Source organism: Anguilla rostrata, chromosome 12, assembly GCF_018555375.3.
Source record: "Anguilla rostrata isolate EN2019 chromosome 12, ASM1855537v3, whole genome shotgun sequence".
In the NCBI taxonomy this organism is placed as follows: Eukaryota; Metazoa; Chordata; class Actinopteri; order Anguilliformes; family Anguillidae; genus Anguilla; species Anguilla rostrata.
Window position 1 is genome coordinate 31,884,174 of NC_057944.1, and position 20,671 is coordinate 31,904,844.

Consider the following 20,671-nt stretch of genomic DNA (forward strand, 5'->3'; position numbering starts at 1 on the left):
AAAATATCACAATAATTTATTTTCTGTAGGCAAACAGTTCACTGGCTGTGTTCACTTTGATGGTGATCTTAATTTGATATATTTGTTTTGTCCCTTTGTCAGACAGTACTTAATCTCTCTCTCTCTCTCTCTCTCTCTCTCTCTCTCTCTCTCAGACACACAGACACAAACACACACTCATTGTTTATCTTCTTTTGTCCCATTTTAAGCTGCTATTAAAAACCCATTAAACTATTAATGCATATCAACAAAGAGAAGTGGAGTGATTCAGAATAATGAATCACTATTGCTGCCTTCCATGCAGTTCAGAACAGCCAGGCAAGTGGCAAGGCTTTAGTGCATGTGGAGGGGAAGGACTAGGAGATACAGTTTGCAACAAAGAAAATATATTGATAATGATATTGATTCAAAAATAAATAAAAAACTATTTTTTGTGCACATCATTCACTAAAGGCCATCATAATCCTAAAGGAAGCCCACAGTAATAAGGGCCTGACTGTCATTGCCTTGCATGCTTTCAATACCTGCAATTTTCAAGCAAGGCCTGTGCAGTTCATGTGCATGTTCCCCCAGGTTAAAGATCTACAAGGACCATTTTGTGTTGCTTCCACTATCGGCCAAAATTGTGAAACAGTAATACAGTGTAATTTAGTGCCCACTGTTGGTCACTGGGGAAACTGCAGTTGCTGTATCCGCCCATGAATTAATTTGCCTGTGATTACCTGCCTTTATACAGTCTCTGTTACCTGCACAGACACCACAAGTAAAAATTTACACTCATCTTCTGAGCTTTGTACTGACGTCAAAGAATCAGTCACATACAGCTTGTTTCTATTCTCTCTTGGTGCTGGACAGTGTTTGTTCAGTGAGCTCCAGGACTAACAGGTTGGGGTGGATTTTTGCTCTGAGTTACTGAGCTCTTGGTATTTCAGGACATAATAATGATGGGAGTGTGGGTCTCTATACTGTCCTTTTTTTAAAATGTCACTTAACAGAGGGGATTGGCCTAATTCTGCCCTGCATGCATCCATATACACATCTTTCATCTTCTGAGCTTGGATAAAAAGTACCGACATATCGTAGTGTGTGGTCAGAATTTTTATCTTTTGATTATGATTAACTGCAGTTCATTGAAAAGGAGTTCACACCTCTCAGGGTTATGGGAATTGGAGAAAGAAAACATCAGATATTAAATATTTAATTCCACATATTGAGCCCTGTCCCTGTCATTGTTAAACCAAAATGACCATAACCACAAGTCATTGTCTGAACCAAACAGAAATAGAGTGTGTAATTTCCCTAAAGATAGACATAAATGGTGTCTGAGATCTCATTCCCGCACATTATAATTGCAGGAGCTTGGAGCTGTTGACATCGCAGGCTGTGTTTCATTGGTTGTTTAGGTCTGATTTTAGAGCAACAATTACAGGGCAGATTGTTCAAGACAGAATGATATGAGTAATTTGCTGTTTCAGTCTTTCATTGTTTAGGCCAATGGTTTGTTTAACAGCAGATTCTGAGAATGTTTTTGAGGCATTGAGAATAAGAACTGGATTTTTACTAAGTAGCATCATTATTGCCTATAACAGGTAATAATGAGACATTTGCATTTAATCACAAATATACTGTGTCGGTAATTTAACGTGGTTGACTCAATTAAAAAATATTTTAATTGAAAATAATAAGCAGTGTGGTATTAATTTACACTCTCCCTAGATGGAAACAGCACATTGAGTTTTTTTTTGCCTTAGGCAATGTACTGTTCTTGTTTAGAGTCCTGTGCTGCAGTTTGCAGAAGGAACGCAAGGCTCATTAAGTGGAATATCTGTGGCGACTCTAATCCTCCTGATTTTAATTAGTTAAGTTCTGTTCTGATGTCAGATTTTATGTCTGTTTGGGGCTCAAGGCTTTTTGGCACCTCCCATTCAAAAACATCTACCCACAAATCCTACAGATAATGTGGGGGAACGGACGCGCTGTGAAAGTTTAACTAAGAGGGGTCAAAAGGTCAACTGCAAATCATTTCCAGAGAAGTTTCTCCAGACAGTCCAGTTTCATCACTGGCCAATGAGCCTGGGGATTTAAACTGCTATGAATGATGGGAAAGTGAGACTTTTAAAAACAAAACAATGAGTGTGACTACAACGCACCACCAGTGACTCAGGTTTCGGATGAATAGCTGAGCTCTTCTGTGGAGAGCAGTCTTTTGATATGCTCACATAAGCCTGAGATTGACAGACAGCTCATTGAAGCTCCACCCATTTTTTGGTTTATGAAACCTCACTGTCCCTATTACTACCTACATTACATTACAATCACATGGCCGACGCTCTTATACACAGTGACATCCAGAACCTACCCTGACCTTTTGCCCTAAAGTCATGAAGAAGCTTTCATATAAAAAATGGTTGAAAGGGACCTGACACATCCTGTTTCTGAAACAGCAAACTTAATTGTGTTGTTAATGAAATTGTCACATTCTCAAATGAAGGGATCCTCCATGCTCAGAAGCTCTTAATTAGTATAAGGAAATTATCAGGATTACCCAATGTCAGCAATATAGCCAGGAAAGAAAATGGAAGGACGGAGCTGAATATACCCCCGAGAAAGAGATGGCAGCATTTCAGAGTTTAAAAAAAATAATGAACTGTCCCACCCATTTAAAAAAACTAATTTCAAGGATATTCAAGGAGAGGTTTGCAAGGCCATCTTGTTTTGTTCTTCCCTAAATTCTTCTGGTATAATGAACAGTCAGCATTTTCCAGAAAACAAATAGTTTGAAATTGATCTCATCTGCATGGAATTCAAGGGAGGAGAGGATGTGGAGAATGCTCTGGATTCTCAGAATAATTTAGCATCTGGGAACTTAAAACATTTTATTTCATTAATTTAATTTATTAGTTCGTTTGACATGGACAACGCACATTAATAACATTTCTGTAAATGTGCCAGAATTAGCCATGGAAGCAATCTTCTTTATTCTCTATACACTTCTATCTTCTATCATATCTTCTTTTAAAAGGCACATTCATGCTATCAGTTGAGCTCATTTTCATATGCAATATGAACTGGCCTGTTTCAGGATTGATTTAAAGCCCCAAATAGATGTGCACATACTGTAGAAAAAGCTGACAAAGACCTCTCTTTCAAAGAGAATCCTCGGTGCCCTTCAGGACGAACACGGGGTCTGAGGTAAAGCCCCACCGTCCAACGCTGGAGGAGGTGGTGAGGCTCAGAAACAGACGCAATGTTGCCATGGCAACCTCCAGTGCTGGCAGTTTACAGTCCATGTCCGCCCGCGGCTGTAACCACCGAGGCCAACGCTCGTCAGCACGAGGAGCGGCCATGATTTAGCACTTCACCTCACTGTAAAAGAGAATCTGTTCTCAACTGGCCATCCTGGTTAAATAAAGGGCAAATAATAATAATAATAATAATAATAATAATAATAATAAAACCTTGCGGTATATTGGTCTATTTGCGCCTATAGCCATATCCACCATGTTTCAAACAGGCATGCTGCCGAGGTGGTTAACAGCAAAAGCACAATCACGTGACATTCACATTCTACTAAGTGCAAAGATGGGTTATTTACCTCACTGCCTGACCTAGGGCCCAAAAAAAACAAAACTTTCACAAGAGTTGCACTGAGAAATGCACTGGGACTTGTAAATATCAAGCTTCTTATGCTAAAAGCAGCAAATAGCTGCAAGTTAAATCCTATATCAATGAGAACCCTGGCAGTAATATGTCAGTAACATTAGCTGATGCCAGTGCCTACCTACAGCATGTAAACTATAAACAAGTTTTCACATTCCTGAAATAAGTAGATAAGCACAGGCTGACATTTTCACTTAATTTACAGCATCAAACGCATCACCTCCTGCAATTGTGTGTTGTGACACCATATTTCTGATGTTGCACCACCAAAATCTTATTTTATCAGCCAATACCAGTGAGTTAGTTGTTAGCTATTGTTAGCTGATAATGATATGACTGATATTATTAAGGGTCCTTAATTCCACATATGATGGAGCATCAATATGTGAAACTGACTAAACATGGAAAAAATAATAAATGCTTCTTGAAACATAATTATTTATGAATATCAAGGTACTGCACCAATCCATTGATTTCAGGCCATGTAATAATACTGACAAAATGTTTACTTTCACACACTGTTCTGTGCAATGCAAGCAGCTCACTGCCATGGGCAGTTCTACAGGAGACTGTGTGTGTGTATGTGAGAGAGAAAGAGAGAGAGAGAAAGAGAGAGAGAGAGCATGTGTGTGTGTGTGTGTGTGAGAGAGAGAGAGATAGTGTGTGAGGGAATGAGTGTGTGTGTATGAGAGAGAGAGAGAAAGAGAGAACGTGTGTGTGTGTGAGAGAGAGAGAGAGATAGAGCAGGAATGTGTGCGTGTGTGAGAAAGAGTGTGTGTGTGTGTGTGAGAGAGAGAGAGTGCTTGGATTCCTGCCTAGAGAGAGAACTGCTGCCACGGCTAACAGATTCAGGTGGCCCTGGCTTGCAGCTCCCTCTCTTATACATTCAATGGTCCAAATCCAGACCCATGCTGCAGTTACACAATCAGCGCTCTGAATGTAAAGCCCACAGGGCAGAGACGACCAGGGCCTTTTCACCTGGCTTCTTTCTGTTTGTTCAGAGTGGAGAGTGCCCTCCTTTTGAATTTCTGCAGAAAAAAAGGGTTTGGAGTTTACTGCCATGACACAGTAAATGGAAATTCAGTAAATATAAAACACAAATTCTTTATCCTTTTTTTTTTTAAATGCAATTTTTCTTCAGCCGCTCTGGAATGGCAAACCTGTGCCTTTTGAGGTTACTGCAGTGCACTATGAGGAGAATGTGAGCCCACTCACAGGAACCTGCAGCTATCTTACCCAGCAGAGCTCACACCGTGCTACAGGAGAGCTAACTCAGGGACAGCGCCATAGACACCTCTCTCATGACAGCTGATGGTGCTCTACACGAATGGAATGAAACGGAAAATTTAAAGACACTTTCCCCCCCTCACAGGATGAGAACGACAAAGTTCCACACAGAAAAATTCTCAGGGTTAAATAAACTCTAACAGAGTTCGTATGAGTCCAACAGCGACCACATCCACTCGACTCGAGTTGATTTTACACTGATTGTTCTACTGTGGATTCCTAACCACAGTAATTTCAATTAAAGAGGCCTCGTCACTGTAAGGCCCAAACGGCTCTTGGGATTTGCGTCATTACTGGATGAGCCAGTCTGCGGCCTTGACATTTTCATTTTCAAAAATACGCTGATATTTTTATAGCTACAATTAAAGACTACGAAGGGGGAAAAAAAACATACTTAATGTAAGTATTAAACGTATATTTGAGCTATCATGACATTTATTTGTACACATTCAAGCAGTTTTGCATTAAGTAAAATAATTACAAACAAAAGATGTACACACAAAAAATTATTTCACATTTCCTCCCCAAACACCAGTACATTCTGAATGGTTTTATTTTTGCGCATCTGCTTTAGATAGAGTAGAAAAATACTGAACAAAAATAAAACAAGACCTACGGTATTCACATTTCCTTATTTTGTAAATACAGTTAAAAATAATAGGTTGATGTAACACAAAGTAAAGCAGTTATTTCCATGAGCTGCAAGACTATAGGTTTTACCCAAATACTGAACAGGTCTGAACAAGTGGTCATTTAATTTTGGTACAACAAAAATTTACTTTTAACATAAACAACATGAGGTCTTTTTTTAGATGGCAAACAATGACAAAGCAGTTTAGTATAAAATAATATCTATGACACCACTATTCGCAAAAAGACGATTAAAATAAAGCTGGACATTCAAAATATCTGGCACGGTCCATGCGGTGCACAAAAGCAGCTGAAGAACATTGTGTAAACAAAACTGGGAAAGGACAGCTTGTTCCTTCTGAGCTAGAACGTGCTTAAAACGTAAAACACACTCTGGCCAATTGAATATTACGAGGGTTTCAGTCTTCAACTGAGAAAACAAAACGGTAACATATGAATGAAATCAGAAGAGGGCAAGCTAATATCTTCAAAACCTAAGTGGCTTTTTTTTTTTTGCTTTTGCTTACAAAGAAAAACGATTCTATACCGGAGGCAGCAGTGTATTTCTGTCAGCTTTTACGTAGTTGGGTCAATGGTTTGGGTAATAATTTTCACCCAGTGACCCATAGGGATGCACTCAGAGGGGCTATCATTACAGCTGGAAGGGGGGGGGGGGGGAGCGATCTCTCTAGGAAAGATTAATTTTACAGCGGACTGGGTTGAGACTTCAGCATGAAAACAACTGCGCAGCAAAGGGGCAAATCGTCGAGCACACCATCACATCGAGACAGAACTCACGCTTCTCTAGGAACGGATGCAAAGTCAATCACACAATCAAAACAACTCTTTCAGGAAAGCTGCGGAGGTTACGAATATGCCTCTAAGAGTCAAAACCCATGGAATACACCAACTAAAACATTTCACAAACGAGAAAAGATGGAAATCGTTTACAATCCCAACTTCTTTCAATATAACGCTATAGCGCTTGTTCATCATGATTATTATTATTTTTTTTGTGTACAAAGTCTTTAAAAAGACAGGGATGCTTTTATGCTTTTACAGGACTCCAGAGTTCCTGCAGTTACTCTATGTGAGGGGAAATACAACTGGCTGGCCTACAAGCCAAAGCTCCTGCACAAAGCATCGTGTTTGAAGTCATTTGAATGAGGACGCTGAAAAGCACACATTTAGCATGCCGTTTCCTTTCATTGTTCTGACTTTGCCACCACTGATGTTAACGTTACAGTACATCCAATACAAATCGCAGAATAAAACAAGCGTAAAGGTGGTATTATTCTAATACATCTTTATATGGGAAGGAAGCCTTAGTGTTAAAATTAGGGGAAAAAACTAATTCTTCAACAACAAAAAAAAACTATCACTTGTACAACACTTAAAGAAACTATTTTTGTAAAATACTTGGTTTAAAATATTGAGTCCCGTTATAGAGGGAATAAGCCATTCTAAACTTAAGCTATAAATGTCCCCACAAGTGCAGTATTCTATGGGTTGGAAAAGTTATTCCACTGCTATGGACCACGATAATCTCCCATACTTTGTCAGACTGTTATTTATTTTATTAATTTTTTTGTCCACACATAAATAAATATGTGTGTGGTTCCTCTGAAAAAAATAATAATAACAACAATAATATTGGTAGTGGTTAATAAAATATAAAACTAATATTACAACACCACTGCTGGCTTAGTGTTTGTGGAGATTAAAACAAGGCTGGCTGGTTTCCCTTTACTTCTGAGGGCCCCGTCCCCGGCAGCGGTCCCGTGAGCTAACATTCTTCTCCGGGGACGACGGGGCACACGAACGTCTGAAGGCTCTGTCCGCTCGCAGCGCGATGACGGGCGGGCGAATCGGACCAGGAGGCGCAGGAGACGCGCGGAATCTCCTCCTCCTCCTCCTCCTCCTCCTCCTCCTCCTCCCCCCCTCGGCGGGTTGCAGAGCGACGGCGACTCCCGCGCCTCCCGCCGTCCCACGCGCGGAGTCGGCCGGGCCCCCGGGCCCCGACTAACTGCAGCAGTTCAAGTAGCTGATGGTCTTGCCCTCCCCGGGCATGGGCGACGACACGCTGTTGACCAGCGAGTTCTGCTTGGCCTCGCGGATCAGCTTGCAGGCCAGGTCCAGGAAGAGCTTCTCCACGTTGTCCGACTCCTTGGCGGAGGTCTCCAGGTACAGCATGCTCTGCGCCTCCGCAAACTCCTCCGCCCGCTCCCTGAGCACCTCCCTCTTCTCCGTCAGGTCGATTTTATTCCCTGAGAGCAGCCAGCAAGACGTTACACCGAGTCAACTGCAGTGCGACTAGCCTCAGGTTTAAAAGCCCTAGACCACAGAACTGCATTACAGCTGGAACGAGTCCTTATTTCGCAGATTTGGACTGATGCTCCAGTCGTGATGCAGTTCTGTGGTCTATGAGTTTAAAACGTGAGGTATAAACTCAAAGCTAGGTAAACTGCAACTGACCCATTGTGTCTTTTTCAAATAAACTAAATCAAAATATATTTACACAGTGCATTTAACAAAACATTTGCTACAACACGCCTCACAGTGTACCCCAGCCTAATACAAAATTCTTTGCACTCATACATGACCTCTCTCCATAATGCAGCAAAGCATCATCTCTCTGACCTGTCTCACCCCCTCTTTGACTGTTAACTGTTACCATCCAGTCATAGATACCATCTGTGCACTTTGTCCCCCATACCCTTACCGCACTCAACGGCACCCTAGGTTCACAACTATATTGGACTGTTGTTATGTCTGTTAGCAATAAATTATGTCAATGAGTGTATATAATGTATGGATGTACCCGTGTTTCGATTCCTGACAACTGTGAAAATGAATCTCCTCGAGGACAATAAAGCTCTTATCTAATCTAATCAAAATTCATCCAAACGAATATAATGTAATTAATCTATACTAATCTAAACCCTCTGAAAAGCAAGTCTGAGGTGACTGTGGCACACAGGAAGAAACCTTGAGAGGAGCCAGGGAGCCCCACCACCACCACCACCCTGAAAACTATAATCTGTAACATTGCTTTTTATATAGCTTCGATAAGTCATGAGGCAGTCACATGCATCCATCCGCACAGTTCACCCTCTGCCTGTGCCGTCCCACCGTGGAACTGAAACCAAAAAGAGCGCTCACCCACTAAGACGGTCACCACCTTGCTGTTGGCGTACTGCTCGATCTCCCTCAGCCACTCCGGAAGGCACCGGAAGGAGTCCTCGCAGGTGATGTCGTAGGTGAGGATGAGGGCGTTGGCGCTGCGGTAGTAACTCTGCGTGATGGAGCGGAAGCGCTCCTGTCCCGCCGTGTCCCAGATCTGCAGCTGTGGGACGCGGTTACGCCGTCAGTCTCTGGGCTACACGCTATATTGGGCCGCGGTTTTATTTAAGTTTAATAAGAATAACCGCAACCTTTTATAAGCGATCTTACTAAGACCTGAGTATCTGGTGAGTTTTCAGAATCCTGGGTGACAGTTGATGGTAAGTGACCTGAAGACTAACTAGGGCTGCACAATATACCGAATTGTGTTTTTTTTTTTAGCGTAATCAGAATAACCACCGCCATAGGGCATACAGGGATCTTTCATCTTTTTTTTTTCTTTAATCGTATCTCATGCAGTAGTCAACAATCAGCTGTCAGATGCTGTGTGAAATGCTTGAGAACAAAAACCATCACTGATATCTATTGAGATTCTACAAACTCACCAGACGCTCTGGTCTTACACTCCTTCCTGCCTCTCTGCTTCTTATTACAGAATGTTCCGGGTGATAACAGGAGTTCCTAGTGCGGTATTACAGTAGTGAATGCCCATTCTCACAGTCCTGTACTTGGTCAAACCGGCTGAATGAATTTTCACAAGATATCTCAAATTGGAATGACTAGGCTTCAACAGTAGGACAGTAGAGCTTTCGTCGTCAAGGATACGGAGCTGAGTATTTGGTGTATCTACGGAACTGGTGCAGTGACAAATTTGTGGAGTTACTCAAACATTTCATTTAATCAAATCCTTTATCCAGAATGATAACGATTGGGGGGAGAAAAGAATATCCCGACTCACCTTGACTTTTTCCCCATTGATTTCAACAGTTTTGATCATGAAATCCACTCCTATGGTCGCACCTTGACCAGGTGGGAAAAGACCCTGGAATTATGGAGTGAAATGGGTGGGTGGGGGGCATTTTTAAAAGTCCAACAGATACACCCAATATCTTGATTAATCTTATTTCAGTCAACAAAAAACCTCAAATGACTTAAACATTTAAAAAATAAATAAAAGCATGCCATCTGCTGATTACATTCAGGCATTTAGCAGACTATTATCCCGCTTACATTTACAGACGGATATTTACGGGAGCAACTTAGGCAACAACTGTCAGTTCCCCATCTGGTAATGAAACCCAAGACCTCTGAGCTAAAAGTTACATTACAGTGCTACCATTTAGCAGACCCCCTTATCCACAACGACTTAAGCAACTCTTAATACTTAATTCTTAAGTAAGAATTTTTACGTAGTATCCATTCATGCAGGTGGATATAAAGCTATTTGGTATATACACAACTGGACGTACACTGAAGCATGTTGGGTTAAGTGCCGTGCTCAAGGGTACAATGGCAGGATCCCACCTCGAAATCAAACCTGCAAACTTTTGTTTACACGCCCAGTTCCCTAACCGCTGAACTACGCGTTCGCTCGACGTGCTGGAGGAACAAACAAACCTGAGTGAAGCGGCGAACGAGGCAGGTCTTCCCCACTCCTGCATTTCCTATCAACACGATTTTGAAAAGGTGGTCATAATCTTCCATACTCATGCTCACTATCCAAAAGAAGAAAAAAAAGAGAGAGAGAGAGAGAAAGATCAGGAGGAAAGCTCGGTTTGTTCTTCTCTGGACAGATTTGAGAAAACAAAGGTCATCAACTAAAGATGAAGACTATGGGATATTTCTCGGTCATTCCAACAATCAAACATAACGTCTCTCCCTCGACCTTTAGTGTTTAAGACAGATTGCTCTTGGTAATAAAATGTGGAGACTGCACGCAATGCAGAAACCTTCCTCATTAGAATAACAAGGGCCTTTGCTACCCAAAAGCCAGATCCTAGATATAACCTAATCCATTAGTTCAATGTTAATTCAATGTCAACAATGTGCCTTTTATGACAAAAGAAAGTCCTAAGGCTCATAAAACACAAATCATGTGATGGACGTTTACGGCATACTGACTAGTCCAAGTTAGGTTTGATTTTTACTGGTGCAATTAGGATGACATGACAAGGACAAGGATTTTCCATATTCCCATAAATTGGCATCTTTTAGTTTAGTTTCATTTATTAATAAATAATAACTACAAAAAACTAAACAGCAGTCAATAAAACACAAGTTTTTTTTTTTTTAAATGTGAACAACAATTTAAAAAATGGAACCGTAGCCCTACATATAATCAGTTTAATAAACAATTTAACATAGATTACAACACAGATTTCAAATTTATAATTTAAACCCACAGGATTTAAGTGTTGGGTCCTTCCATGTGAGATGAACAAGAAATTGTTATGATTTTCCAGTAAATCATAATTGCTTGTTTAAAGCATAGGTATTATTTATACATCTGTGCGTCTATACACAGGTTACACAAAACTAATTTTGCTCCATACAAATCATACATAATCACAGGGTGCCATGCCTAACCTGACAGTGTGGTCTAAAGCAAGAACAGTACTTCCATCTGTTTTCTAAACCACTTACTCCTGGTCAGGGTTGTGGGGGGGCTAGAGCCTATCCGAGCGTACCTTGGGCGAGAGGCAGAAAAAAACCCTGGACAGGTTGTCAATCCATTGCAGGGCACACACACCATTCAAGCAGACATTCATACCTCAATTTAGACTCTCCAATTAACCTAACTCCGTACTGACGGAAGAAACCCACACGGACACAAGGAGAACATGCAAACTCATTACAGAAAGTCCCCAGCTGTGATTCGAACTTAACATCTTCTTGCTGAGGTTTGTTAAAATATTTTTATTTTCATAAATATATTTGACTTGGCTTATTTTTATATCACACATATGAGCACAGTAAGTGCCAGTGTGTGACCTCAGATACTTTTTCCACTGTGACCCATTCTGTCAAGATAGGCGTGGTCATCTCTGAGGTCAATCTAACTCATATAGTCAGCTTCGGTGCGCCCAAGATATTCCTATATTCTGTTTCTATTTCTATATTCTGCCAACAGAAAATTTTTGGAGAAAAAAAACAGCACACTAACAGATACAGAAGGATGATGTCATATTAATAAAGCAGGGATTCTCTGAATCTCTTTTCAGAGTTCCCATTAAAAAAGAGGCTGTGGCAATAGGAGCTTTTATAACCAGAAATTCAATTAACACCTTGCCATGTAAGTTAAAAAAGGAAACAAAAACAACAATCGCTGACATTCGAATCTGTATCCCGGGGTGAGCGTTTACTTTCCAGCGCTGTCTTTTATCCACCATGTTGAAAAGACCCAAGATATTTCTTTAGTAGACACTCAGAGTTCTGTTTCCTATTGGACCAGAGAAGTTGCTATGGTATAGGCAAAGGCCTCTTTGTGAGCGTTCACGTTGCCAAGGCTCGTGGTAAGATGCCGTGAGGATTGCCATAAAGAATCAGAGCGACAGCAGTGTGCACTGAGAACCGACGCTGGCTGCTTCATTGTGCGAGAATAAAAGCTCCGTAATATAGAGACTACATTTCAGTGTAAGATTAAATACACATGGTGGTGATTCGAGAAACCCGCAGTCAATCACAAAGTTGTCAAAAGGCATGAAACAGATTATCACATATGCCCCTTCGATTAAAAGCTATCAACAGATATATGGATGACAGCAACCCTTCTTAGGAACGAAACCACCCCCTACTCAACAAAATATAAAATATTTGGAGGACTGCAGTTTTTTTTTTTTTTTACATAATGATGTGTTCTGTATGAATGCACCGTTGTGGTTTTGTGGTTTCTGTCCGCAAATCAAACTGTTACAAGGTTACAAATCAGTTCATTTAAATTAATATCGACTAACACTGTGCAACATCACCCTGTTTCGCTAAACATAAATAATGGATTTAACATCCAGCATCCCACACTTTCAGTTCGAACACAAATATTTTTGAAGGAGGAAGAAATTCTCCTTCGAAAAATGTCTAGCCTAAATGGAGTTCTCCTGCTAATACGAAAATGCATTGGCATCATTATTTACAGAGGATAGATACCCCATTTAACGGCAGTAATAAAAATCATTATGGTAAGCATCATCAGATGTTAAACAAAATAACACAGCAAGAACTATGTACTCGCTGGTTAAATGTGAAGACACAGTTAGCCTTAGCTTGCCTGCTTGACAACAGCCAGTATGTTTAGCCATCTAGATAGCGTTAGGTGGCTATCTACACCATTTCTACTTTATGTAACGTTAAAGCGTTAAATAATGGCTCCCGTTATGTCGGTGCATAAACCGCCAGACATTACTGTTATTTCTTATTTCGTTAAAAATAACAGCGTTTTGTCATCCACCTCCCATCTTTATCTGCAGATGTTTTCCTGCGGAAAATAACTAGCTAGTTAGCAAGTAAGCTAGAAAAATGCTTATAACATTCAATTACATATGCACTTACCAAAACTGGGGAAATCCCCCGATTAATGATTATTTCGTGCTCATTCGACCTTTATGGCTAATCTGCATTTGCAGCTACAAATTATTAACTTGTCTTTTCCTTCAACATCTCAATCACAGCGCAGGGGCTGGTTCCAGCGTTGCACAATGATTGCAGTGGAGTTTCCTCCGCTTTTCAACAATGACATCATTCCCCTTCTTCTGCTGGGGGCTCGTGCCCGAGAAATGGCAAAACTGGGAATTGTGGGATTTATAGTATGTGTCTAAGCAACTCGCCACAAAATCGGCATTGTCTAAGCACTACAACCCCCAGGAACCACGTCGTAATGTGGTCCAGGGTAAGCCTGTTTTTGTGGTCTGACAGAAAAGAATTGATGATGGTCATCACAATGCCGCATCACTGCGCAGCATCATCACAGTAATTTGCAATCGTAGGAAATGTAATTTAAGATTGTTCGTTCTGAAGAATTCAGTGACTTCATGCACAGGCCTGCATAACTAAGACACAATTTATATTGAAGAGGGAATTATAATTGTTACAACATTTGCCAAAATCTATATTAAATATACTCTGAACGTTTACTCAGACCTGTTGCTGCTACAAATGGTACAAATGGTACAATTTGTCAGTTTCAAATTTCCACGAGTTAATGCCGTCCAACTTACATTTCCTCACAATAGGGGTGAGTTTTTATTGCATTTCCAGAGACTTTCAGTGTCTAATTGCTACATAAATGCATTGGAACAACTGGCAGGCTAATTTATTAATGGACATTCTAATGCTGGCTTTAACACAATCATTTGACAAAATGGGGCAAGCCATATACATATATTTGAAGAATTGACCGTAGACTCAAATATATTGGCCTATATTTTACATATATTGCTACATATAGCAAGGATGTGGATGTCAAAGGGGAAACATGTTATTTTTTTTATAAAACAAACAAAAACAGTCACTGTCTGTCTACACCTGTCCACTGCACTGAATCCATCTCTATTTTCAGTGGTATTGCAGTCTTGATCTTAAACTACAGTAGTGATGGAAACAATTCACTAACTGCCACCAATTTAGAAAAGTTAATTCACCTATTTAGAAAGGTTAATTCTCCTATGTGCTATAAATTGGTAATTCTATTGTGCTTGACTGCACATGGAATCTGATAAGTGGGAGTGTAAACAAATGGCCTTTTCACCCTTTGACACTAAAAAAAAAATAGATTCTTGAAGCATGTCTTTTACTTTTGGTGCACTAACAGTCCTTAAATGTTTATTGCATTGAGAACCGCTAGGCAAAGATCATATGTAAATTGTTTGGTTCAGTCATAGGACTTGACTAATCCTTGCTTTCTGTTCACTTCACTAATAACATCCCGTCAGCTGCACTTTGGAGAGAGCAGAGAGGCTAGACAAGTTTCAGAGTTTACTTGTGTGGAGAATAGTTTGCGCAGAGAATAGGTCATTTCAAAAGCAAGCCTGATGTCTCAGTTTTGTTGTATTGGTTAAGGAACTAAGACTTTCCTGCAGGCTGATTTATAAACAAAAATAAAATAAAATAAAATTTAAGGTTTCTTTAGAGATTCTGTTGACTAATTTTCAACAAAGCTTCAAACTGTTGTGATGTTATTATCTTGTGACTTAAGCTCATCATCATCTTATGACATCAGACACCATTATGACTTAATACACAACTGCATAAATAGACATGCAAATAGTTTGCTCTAGGTGAGTTATGCTGGATAGTTAGCTCCAGATAGATAAAAAAAAGGAATCATCAAAGGCTATCCTCAGGTGCAAGTGAATACCCAATCAGTGCATTTTTCTATCATGTAGATAGCTTGGGGTGATTTTTCTTCTTTAAATTTATTTCATATTCTCGGTGAGAATATTGAAGTGTGACCCTCATTTGCAATGGCGGCGAGGTACAGTCAAACCAAATTTTAAAAAAAAATGTTATTACAGTAGAAAACAAGAAAAGAAATAATAACAGACATCAGTTAAAACAGTTACAATCCAAATAAACAAGATTTCCCAGTGGTACGAAAGAATCATGTTTCAGTATTTTTTACAGTGAATTCCATGTACGAGGAATGAACTGCAAAAAAAAATTAATACAGAAATTTGATTTTTTTGGTCATATAATTTCACTATATTAATGACCAACAAATGACAAATCGTGAATAGGTGTTCTTGGGTGCAATGCAGCAACAGTATAACCCTAAAGTGTTCTGGTGCTGTACTTTCCACATTTCTCTAGCAGTGTATTCCATGAAGGAGAACAGAGAGTTCCTCACCTCCCTTCCTCCCTCCAAAGAACAGTACCTCATTTATCCACCAGATGGCAAAATGCCTACATAATTCTTTATTTTATCCATATTTTTCGGGAATTTACTATAAAGTTTTGGAACAAAGGTATAAGGGTAAATTAAACCCTGTAAATGGCACTACACTCACATTTAGCAGATGCTATTATCCAGAGTGACTTACAAAAGCGGAAGATACCAGTGTTTCTCTCATATTTAATCACATACTCACAGAGGGCACAGAAGGCTCGTTAGTAATCAGTCAGTGTAAATTTAGCCAAACAACCATCAAACAAGCAATCAACAGAAACCATACAGGTCAGTGAGAGAAACACATAGAGCTGACCGCGGAACCTTTCTGAAATGTTCTATTTCCGTACGGAAAGTGCCCAGCGACATATTATTTCCGGTTAGCGAGACGCCCTTGTGTGCTGGTTTCCTCTTGTTTGAGGTTAGGTGAAATCGTAGAGGTAGCTAGCTACAGTCGGCTAGCTATATTAATCAGGGAGCTGGTCCAGTTTTGTACCTGTCGAGATGGGGCTGACGGTACCCGATGAGGCCAAGGTTCTTCCCCCGCCGGGAATAATGAACAGAAATTCTGCCTGGCTCGGGTTATCTGGCTGGTGCACTGCGATGGTTCATAATGCCCTGAACCGCAGACCCCCAATGAAGTCCGGTAAGCTGCTCGTTTTCTGAAAACACACGCTGGGAATGTTAGTTGCTTGCTAGGTAGCCGAAGAACGAAACTGCAAGACAGTATTTTTTCGAAACTAAGTTATACAACAGTAGCTTAATGTTTCTAAAGACAGTGTTCCCATCTACTAGATAGTCATCTGACGTCAGAGATGGCTTGTTTGACACTAGCTAGAGCTAATGTTCAACCTGCTAACTCACTGTGGATTAAGTTGCCATTCAAGGCAATGGGGGGAAAAATAACATTAAAGACTAATGATAATAGTTAATCGATAGGCTCATTGTTGCTAATTGCTAATTGACCTTATGCAGTGTGTGTGCGCCAAATTGAGGTACTCTGTTTAGTGTGTGACTTCTTTTTTGTGACATTTCCCCAAGGTGTTCATCGGCAGCTGCTTTTGATCAGCATTGGCTGGTTCCTGGGATATCACCTTACAAAATTGGAGAATTATACTTATGCCCGTGCGGATAGAGACATGAACGAATACATCAGACTGCATCCTGGTCGATTCCATGCGGAAGGTGAACCACGCGAAACCGCTGCAAAATTTTGATAGCATTTACACTCATGAATTAAATTTTACAGTGTTTTTTTTTTAATTTTTTTTTTATGTTTACGCTTACTATACTGGATTTCTACCTTGAAAATATAATGAAATAGGCATGCAAAAGCATATCTATGATGAACTGGCAATCTCTGTCTTTACGCACTTCCACCGAATCCATGAACCTTTATTCTGTATTTATTGTTCTAAATTGCGGTTGTTGGGACGTTACTGTTCGTGGCGCTCTTTTCTCTTTCTCTTTTTTTGGGGAGGGGTGGGTGTGGCTGCAGAGCCTGTGGTCTGGGAACCGATCACCGTGGTATATTCCAACAGAAAACTCCGCATCGCTTTTTATCCCCTTGTTGAATTTCAGCTGACGCCACCGAGGATAAGCAATTCCAAGATTAACACTAGTCCTTCTACTTTGCTGTATCTTGGCCATTGCAGCGGCTAGCCAATTCCAAGTTAACCTCGGAATTGCTCATTCTCGGTGGCGTCAGCTGAAATTCGCCAAAGGGACGTGGAGTTGGCTCCTTTTCTGTTGGACCTGTGAGTAACGCTACAGCTATCCAGCTGGGGTTGGCAGACGTCCAGTTTTTGACTGAAATGCCCGGTTTTCATATTATTTGTACGTGTCCGGTTAATGGCACGTTAAATTCGCTTGTTAGTGACTTGGTTGGGTAGCCTACTGGGGGTGAGTGGGCGGGGTTGAAACTAAAAAATCCTGCATAGTATGCCTTTATAGAAATCAAATTCAATAAACCTTCTGTAATCCGTGTATATAATTTTCTTTGTGTTCTGTATGTGTTTAGTAGTTTTTGCACAGAGCCTAGGTTTTCTTGTAATGCCTGGTGGTATTCATTTTTAAAAAATAACTGTCACTGAGTCTTTTTTTGTCTTTACAGAAAAGAAGACATTTGCTGAGATTTTGGAGGACTTTCATCCAATTCGCTGAATCATACTTGCTGTTGCTCGTGTGGGGAGATACCATGGGAGTTGGATTGCAAATTTCAGTCTGGATCTTTATTGTTTTATTGTACTGAGGCTTGCCACATCTCTGTATAAATGCAAGCACCCGTTGTGTAATAAATTAAAAAATCTATTTGTTCTATTTCTGTGGGTTGCATTTTTGTGACAGGTTTACATGACACTTGAGACTGATTTTGGGGACCGTCTTTGTACAGTAAGTTTGAGGGATAGAGAGAAGTCAGAGGTGAAATGATATTCACTTGATTGAGTAACCCCATGAACACGGGGCAGAAGCATATGATAAATTAGCACTGCTTACATGGCAGCACATTGCAGTTCTTATGCAGACGAAAACAGCTAATTGCATTTTCATATTTAATAGGCAATGCACAATAATGTTATAGCTGATAAGACTGATATTAAGCTGATATTGATAATATTAATAAGCTGTTATTGATAAGACCAAAAAAGTACCACACGTGGCTTTTGGGAAATTGTTTGCCTGCAAATAACCGTCATTTATCTGGTTGTGGAATTGGGACAAAAAGCAAATTATTGACTTGGGAGTATGCTGTAAGTCTAATCGCAGCCTCATGTCCTGACTATGTACAAGTGCTTACTGTATGTAGAGGTCGTAAATATATTAAACAAACTGTCAGAAATGGTTATTGCAGTACTTTGACCTTTATTCCTGGCTGTTTGGTGGGCCGATTGAGACCCAGGAATGATTGCAGCAGCGGGAAAACGTTAATGGGAAGTGTTTCAGTCTCATCCTGCAGAGATAAAATCACCTGCTGCTATTTGTTGAATATTGCAAATCTGTTCTTACTTGCATGTATATAATGTAACAAGCTATATTCATGTTAAAAATGAATGGTGCTTCTCAACTGATGTTTTTGGATATACACATTTCGGAATATACACATACGTATGACTAGTTCCCTATAGTAATCATGCATCAGGACATTTCTGCAAACCAGGGAAAATAGACACAGTATAAGTTTCAACAAAGCACCTTTAATCCAACACACAGCAGTTTGTTTTTTGTTTTTTGATAAGTGAATGCTGTACACAAGTCTATACACAATGTCCCATTCAGCAAAGGTGTATGACTCAAAGAGACACTAATGTATTTTGTTGGTGTTGCTTTTTTTGTTTTGTTTTTGTTTTTTGTGTTTCTCATTGGTCTATAGGTATTTAGCAGACGTTGTTATGCAGAACACCTTTACACAGCTTATATTTATACATTAACTTGATTTATACAGCTGTATATTTACTGAAGCAATTCAGGTTAAACTACCTTCCTCAAGTGTACAGTGGCATCACTTCATCTGATGACCAAACCTGCAACCTCTCGGTTACAAGCCCGGTTCCCAAGCCATCGTGCTATGCCTGTCCGGTGGTCTGGACAGCTTCTCCGGTCCGGCCCTCCTAGTTGGTGACGCCTATGATCTCCAGATACTTTGAGGTGACGCTCTGCGACTTGTTGGCCAGGCTGTTCATGATGGAGAAGATTCCGTGCATGTGGAAGTGGAAGAGGACCTCGGGGTCGGACTCCAGCAGGGGCTCCAGGGTCGTGCTGAGGGACTGGTGGTGGTGGCCCAGGTCCTTGCTGTCGTCGGAGACAACCAGGCCGGACTCGGCCGTGTTCCTCAGGGCCTTCAGCATGAGGTAGTGCTCGTACAGGTCTTTGCCGCCTCCCTCCTGGGCCTGGTCGGCGTCATCGGCAGCAGCGACCTCGCGCAGCAGGCTGGGCAGCAGGACGGTCTGCTCCATGTCGCGCACGGCCGCGCTGTACCGCCGCAGGGCAGTCATCAGGCAGCTCCTGCCCAGCTTTGTGTCGGCGGGCTGCATGCTTCCTGGGTGTGTTTCTATGGCAGCTGGCACTGGGGCTGGCAGGAGCTTAAGGTGATGTCATGGAAGGTTGCCTGGGTGCACTGCGGGGCTCGAAGGGGGAACGCTCCAGACTTTATAGACCGGCCCCAAGGGGAGGGAGGTGGGCGAGGCCTCAGCTTGTACCTGGTTACACAATAGGGCACTCCGCTTGCATTCGGGGACACGGTATCTGCCAGAGACTGACACAAAGGCCCTTTCGGTTGTTTGATTTTCACAAGCCTTGATTTTCTGCCCTGATTGTGTCATGGCAACCGGGAATGCCTGGTCTGTGAGGTGAATTGGTGTTCGCTGACACCAGATATGGATCAGACCATATGCCTTGGCAGCAAACAAAGACACTCAGGCTCTGTCAAAAGCTCTGCTGACAATTAACATGTTGTGTGCCATGCTAACGTCCACAGTGCATACACGTTAATGACAGTTCATGATTGCAAGTCTGTCTTTCTCAGTTTGTAGAAATCTGGCAATGTTTTATTTCAATCTCTTGATTTGTACATATGTTCCCCTTATTGTCCCCAGTTAAACTGTGCACTTCATTGCCCTGGCATTTATTAATAAAATGATGCAATTTTATTGTTATGCTGTCTGTCAAACTTGCCTTGTAAGTAGCTTGACTAGTTTGTAAAATAAATAAATAAATAAAATTTTATACAATTTTGTTAAAGACCATAAGTCTGTGCAGTACCTATGCAGAACTGTGTTCTGACTCAGGCTGCTTGAGTCAAGCATAACCCATCAACTGCAGGTTCAGTATTGTGTCCAGTTTCCTATGTAAATGTATTTTAAACATTACAAACTGCCTGTACCAAGTAATTATAAATTGTTCAATTACAAAAAAGAAGAGTCAAGGGACGTTCACGTGTAGCCCAAGGTCAGGTCCGTTTGCAACTACAGAGGGTACTACAGTTCATTAAACTGTAATGAGTTATCTGTTGAGTCAGTCTTTGCGCAAGCTAAAATTAGACATGGAAGGAATGGACACAGTGTTTCTGTTTGCTTGTGCATCACAAACGTTAAATTG

General features: G+C 40.8%; 3 protein-coding genes across 3 annotated transcripts; 1 reads left to right on the plus strand and 2 right to left on the minus strand.

Annotated features, from left to right (window-relative positions):
- Positions 1 to 5,353: 5,353 nt before the first annotated feature.
- On the minus strand, positions 5,354 to 13,459 carry rab30 (RAB30, member RAS oncogene family). Its single transcript, XM_064301636.1, has 5 exons — positions 13,246 to 13,459; positions 10,318 to 10,415; positions 9,659 to 9,742; positions 8,740 to 8,923; positions 5,354 to 7,844 (listed from the first exon to the last, which is right to left on the minus strand). The coding sequence occupies exons 2-5, from the start codon at positions 10,408 to 10,410 to the stop codon at positions 7,600 to 7,602; spliced, it is 606 nt and encodes a 201-aa protein (XP_064157706.1). The 5' UTR covers positions 10,411 to 10,415; positions 13,246 to 13,459; the 3' UTR covers positions 5,354 to 7,599.
- Positions 13,460 to 15,946: 2,487 nt separating this feature from the next.
- On the plus strand, positions 15,947 to 17,896 carry ndufc2 (NADH:ubiquinone oxidoreductase subunit C2). The gene is made up of 3 exons (XM_064301638.1): positions 15,947 to 16,223; positions 16,619 to 16,762; positions 17,691 to 17,896. The coding sequence occupies exons 1-3, from the start codon at positions 16,082 to 16,084 to the stop codon at positions 17,738 to 17,740; spliced, it is 336 nt and encodes a 111-aa protein (XP_064157708.1). The 5' UTR covers positions 15,947 to 16,081; the 3' UTR covers positions 17,741 to 17,896.
- An 855-nt stretch (positions 17,897 to 18,751) lies between these two features.
- Positions 18,752 to 19,707, minus strand: thrsp (thyroid hormone responsive). The gene has a single exon (XM_064301637.1). The coding sequence runs from the start codon at positions 19,606 to 19,608 to the stop codon at positions 19,186 to 19,188; it is 423 nt and encodes a 140-aa protein (XP_064157707.1). The 5' UTR covers positions 19,609 to 19,707; the 3' UTR covers positions 18,752 to 19,185.
- Positions 19,708 to 20,671: the final 964 nt, after the last annotated feature.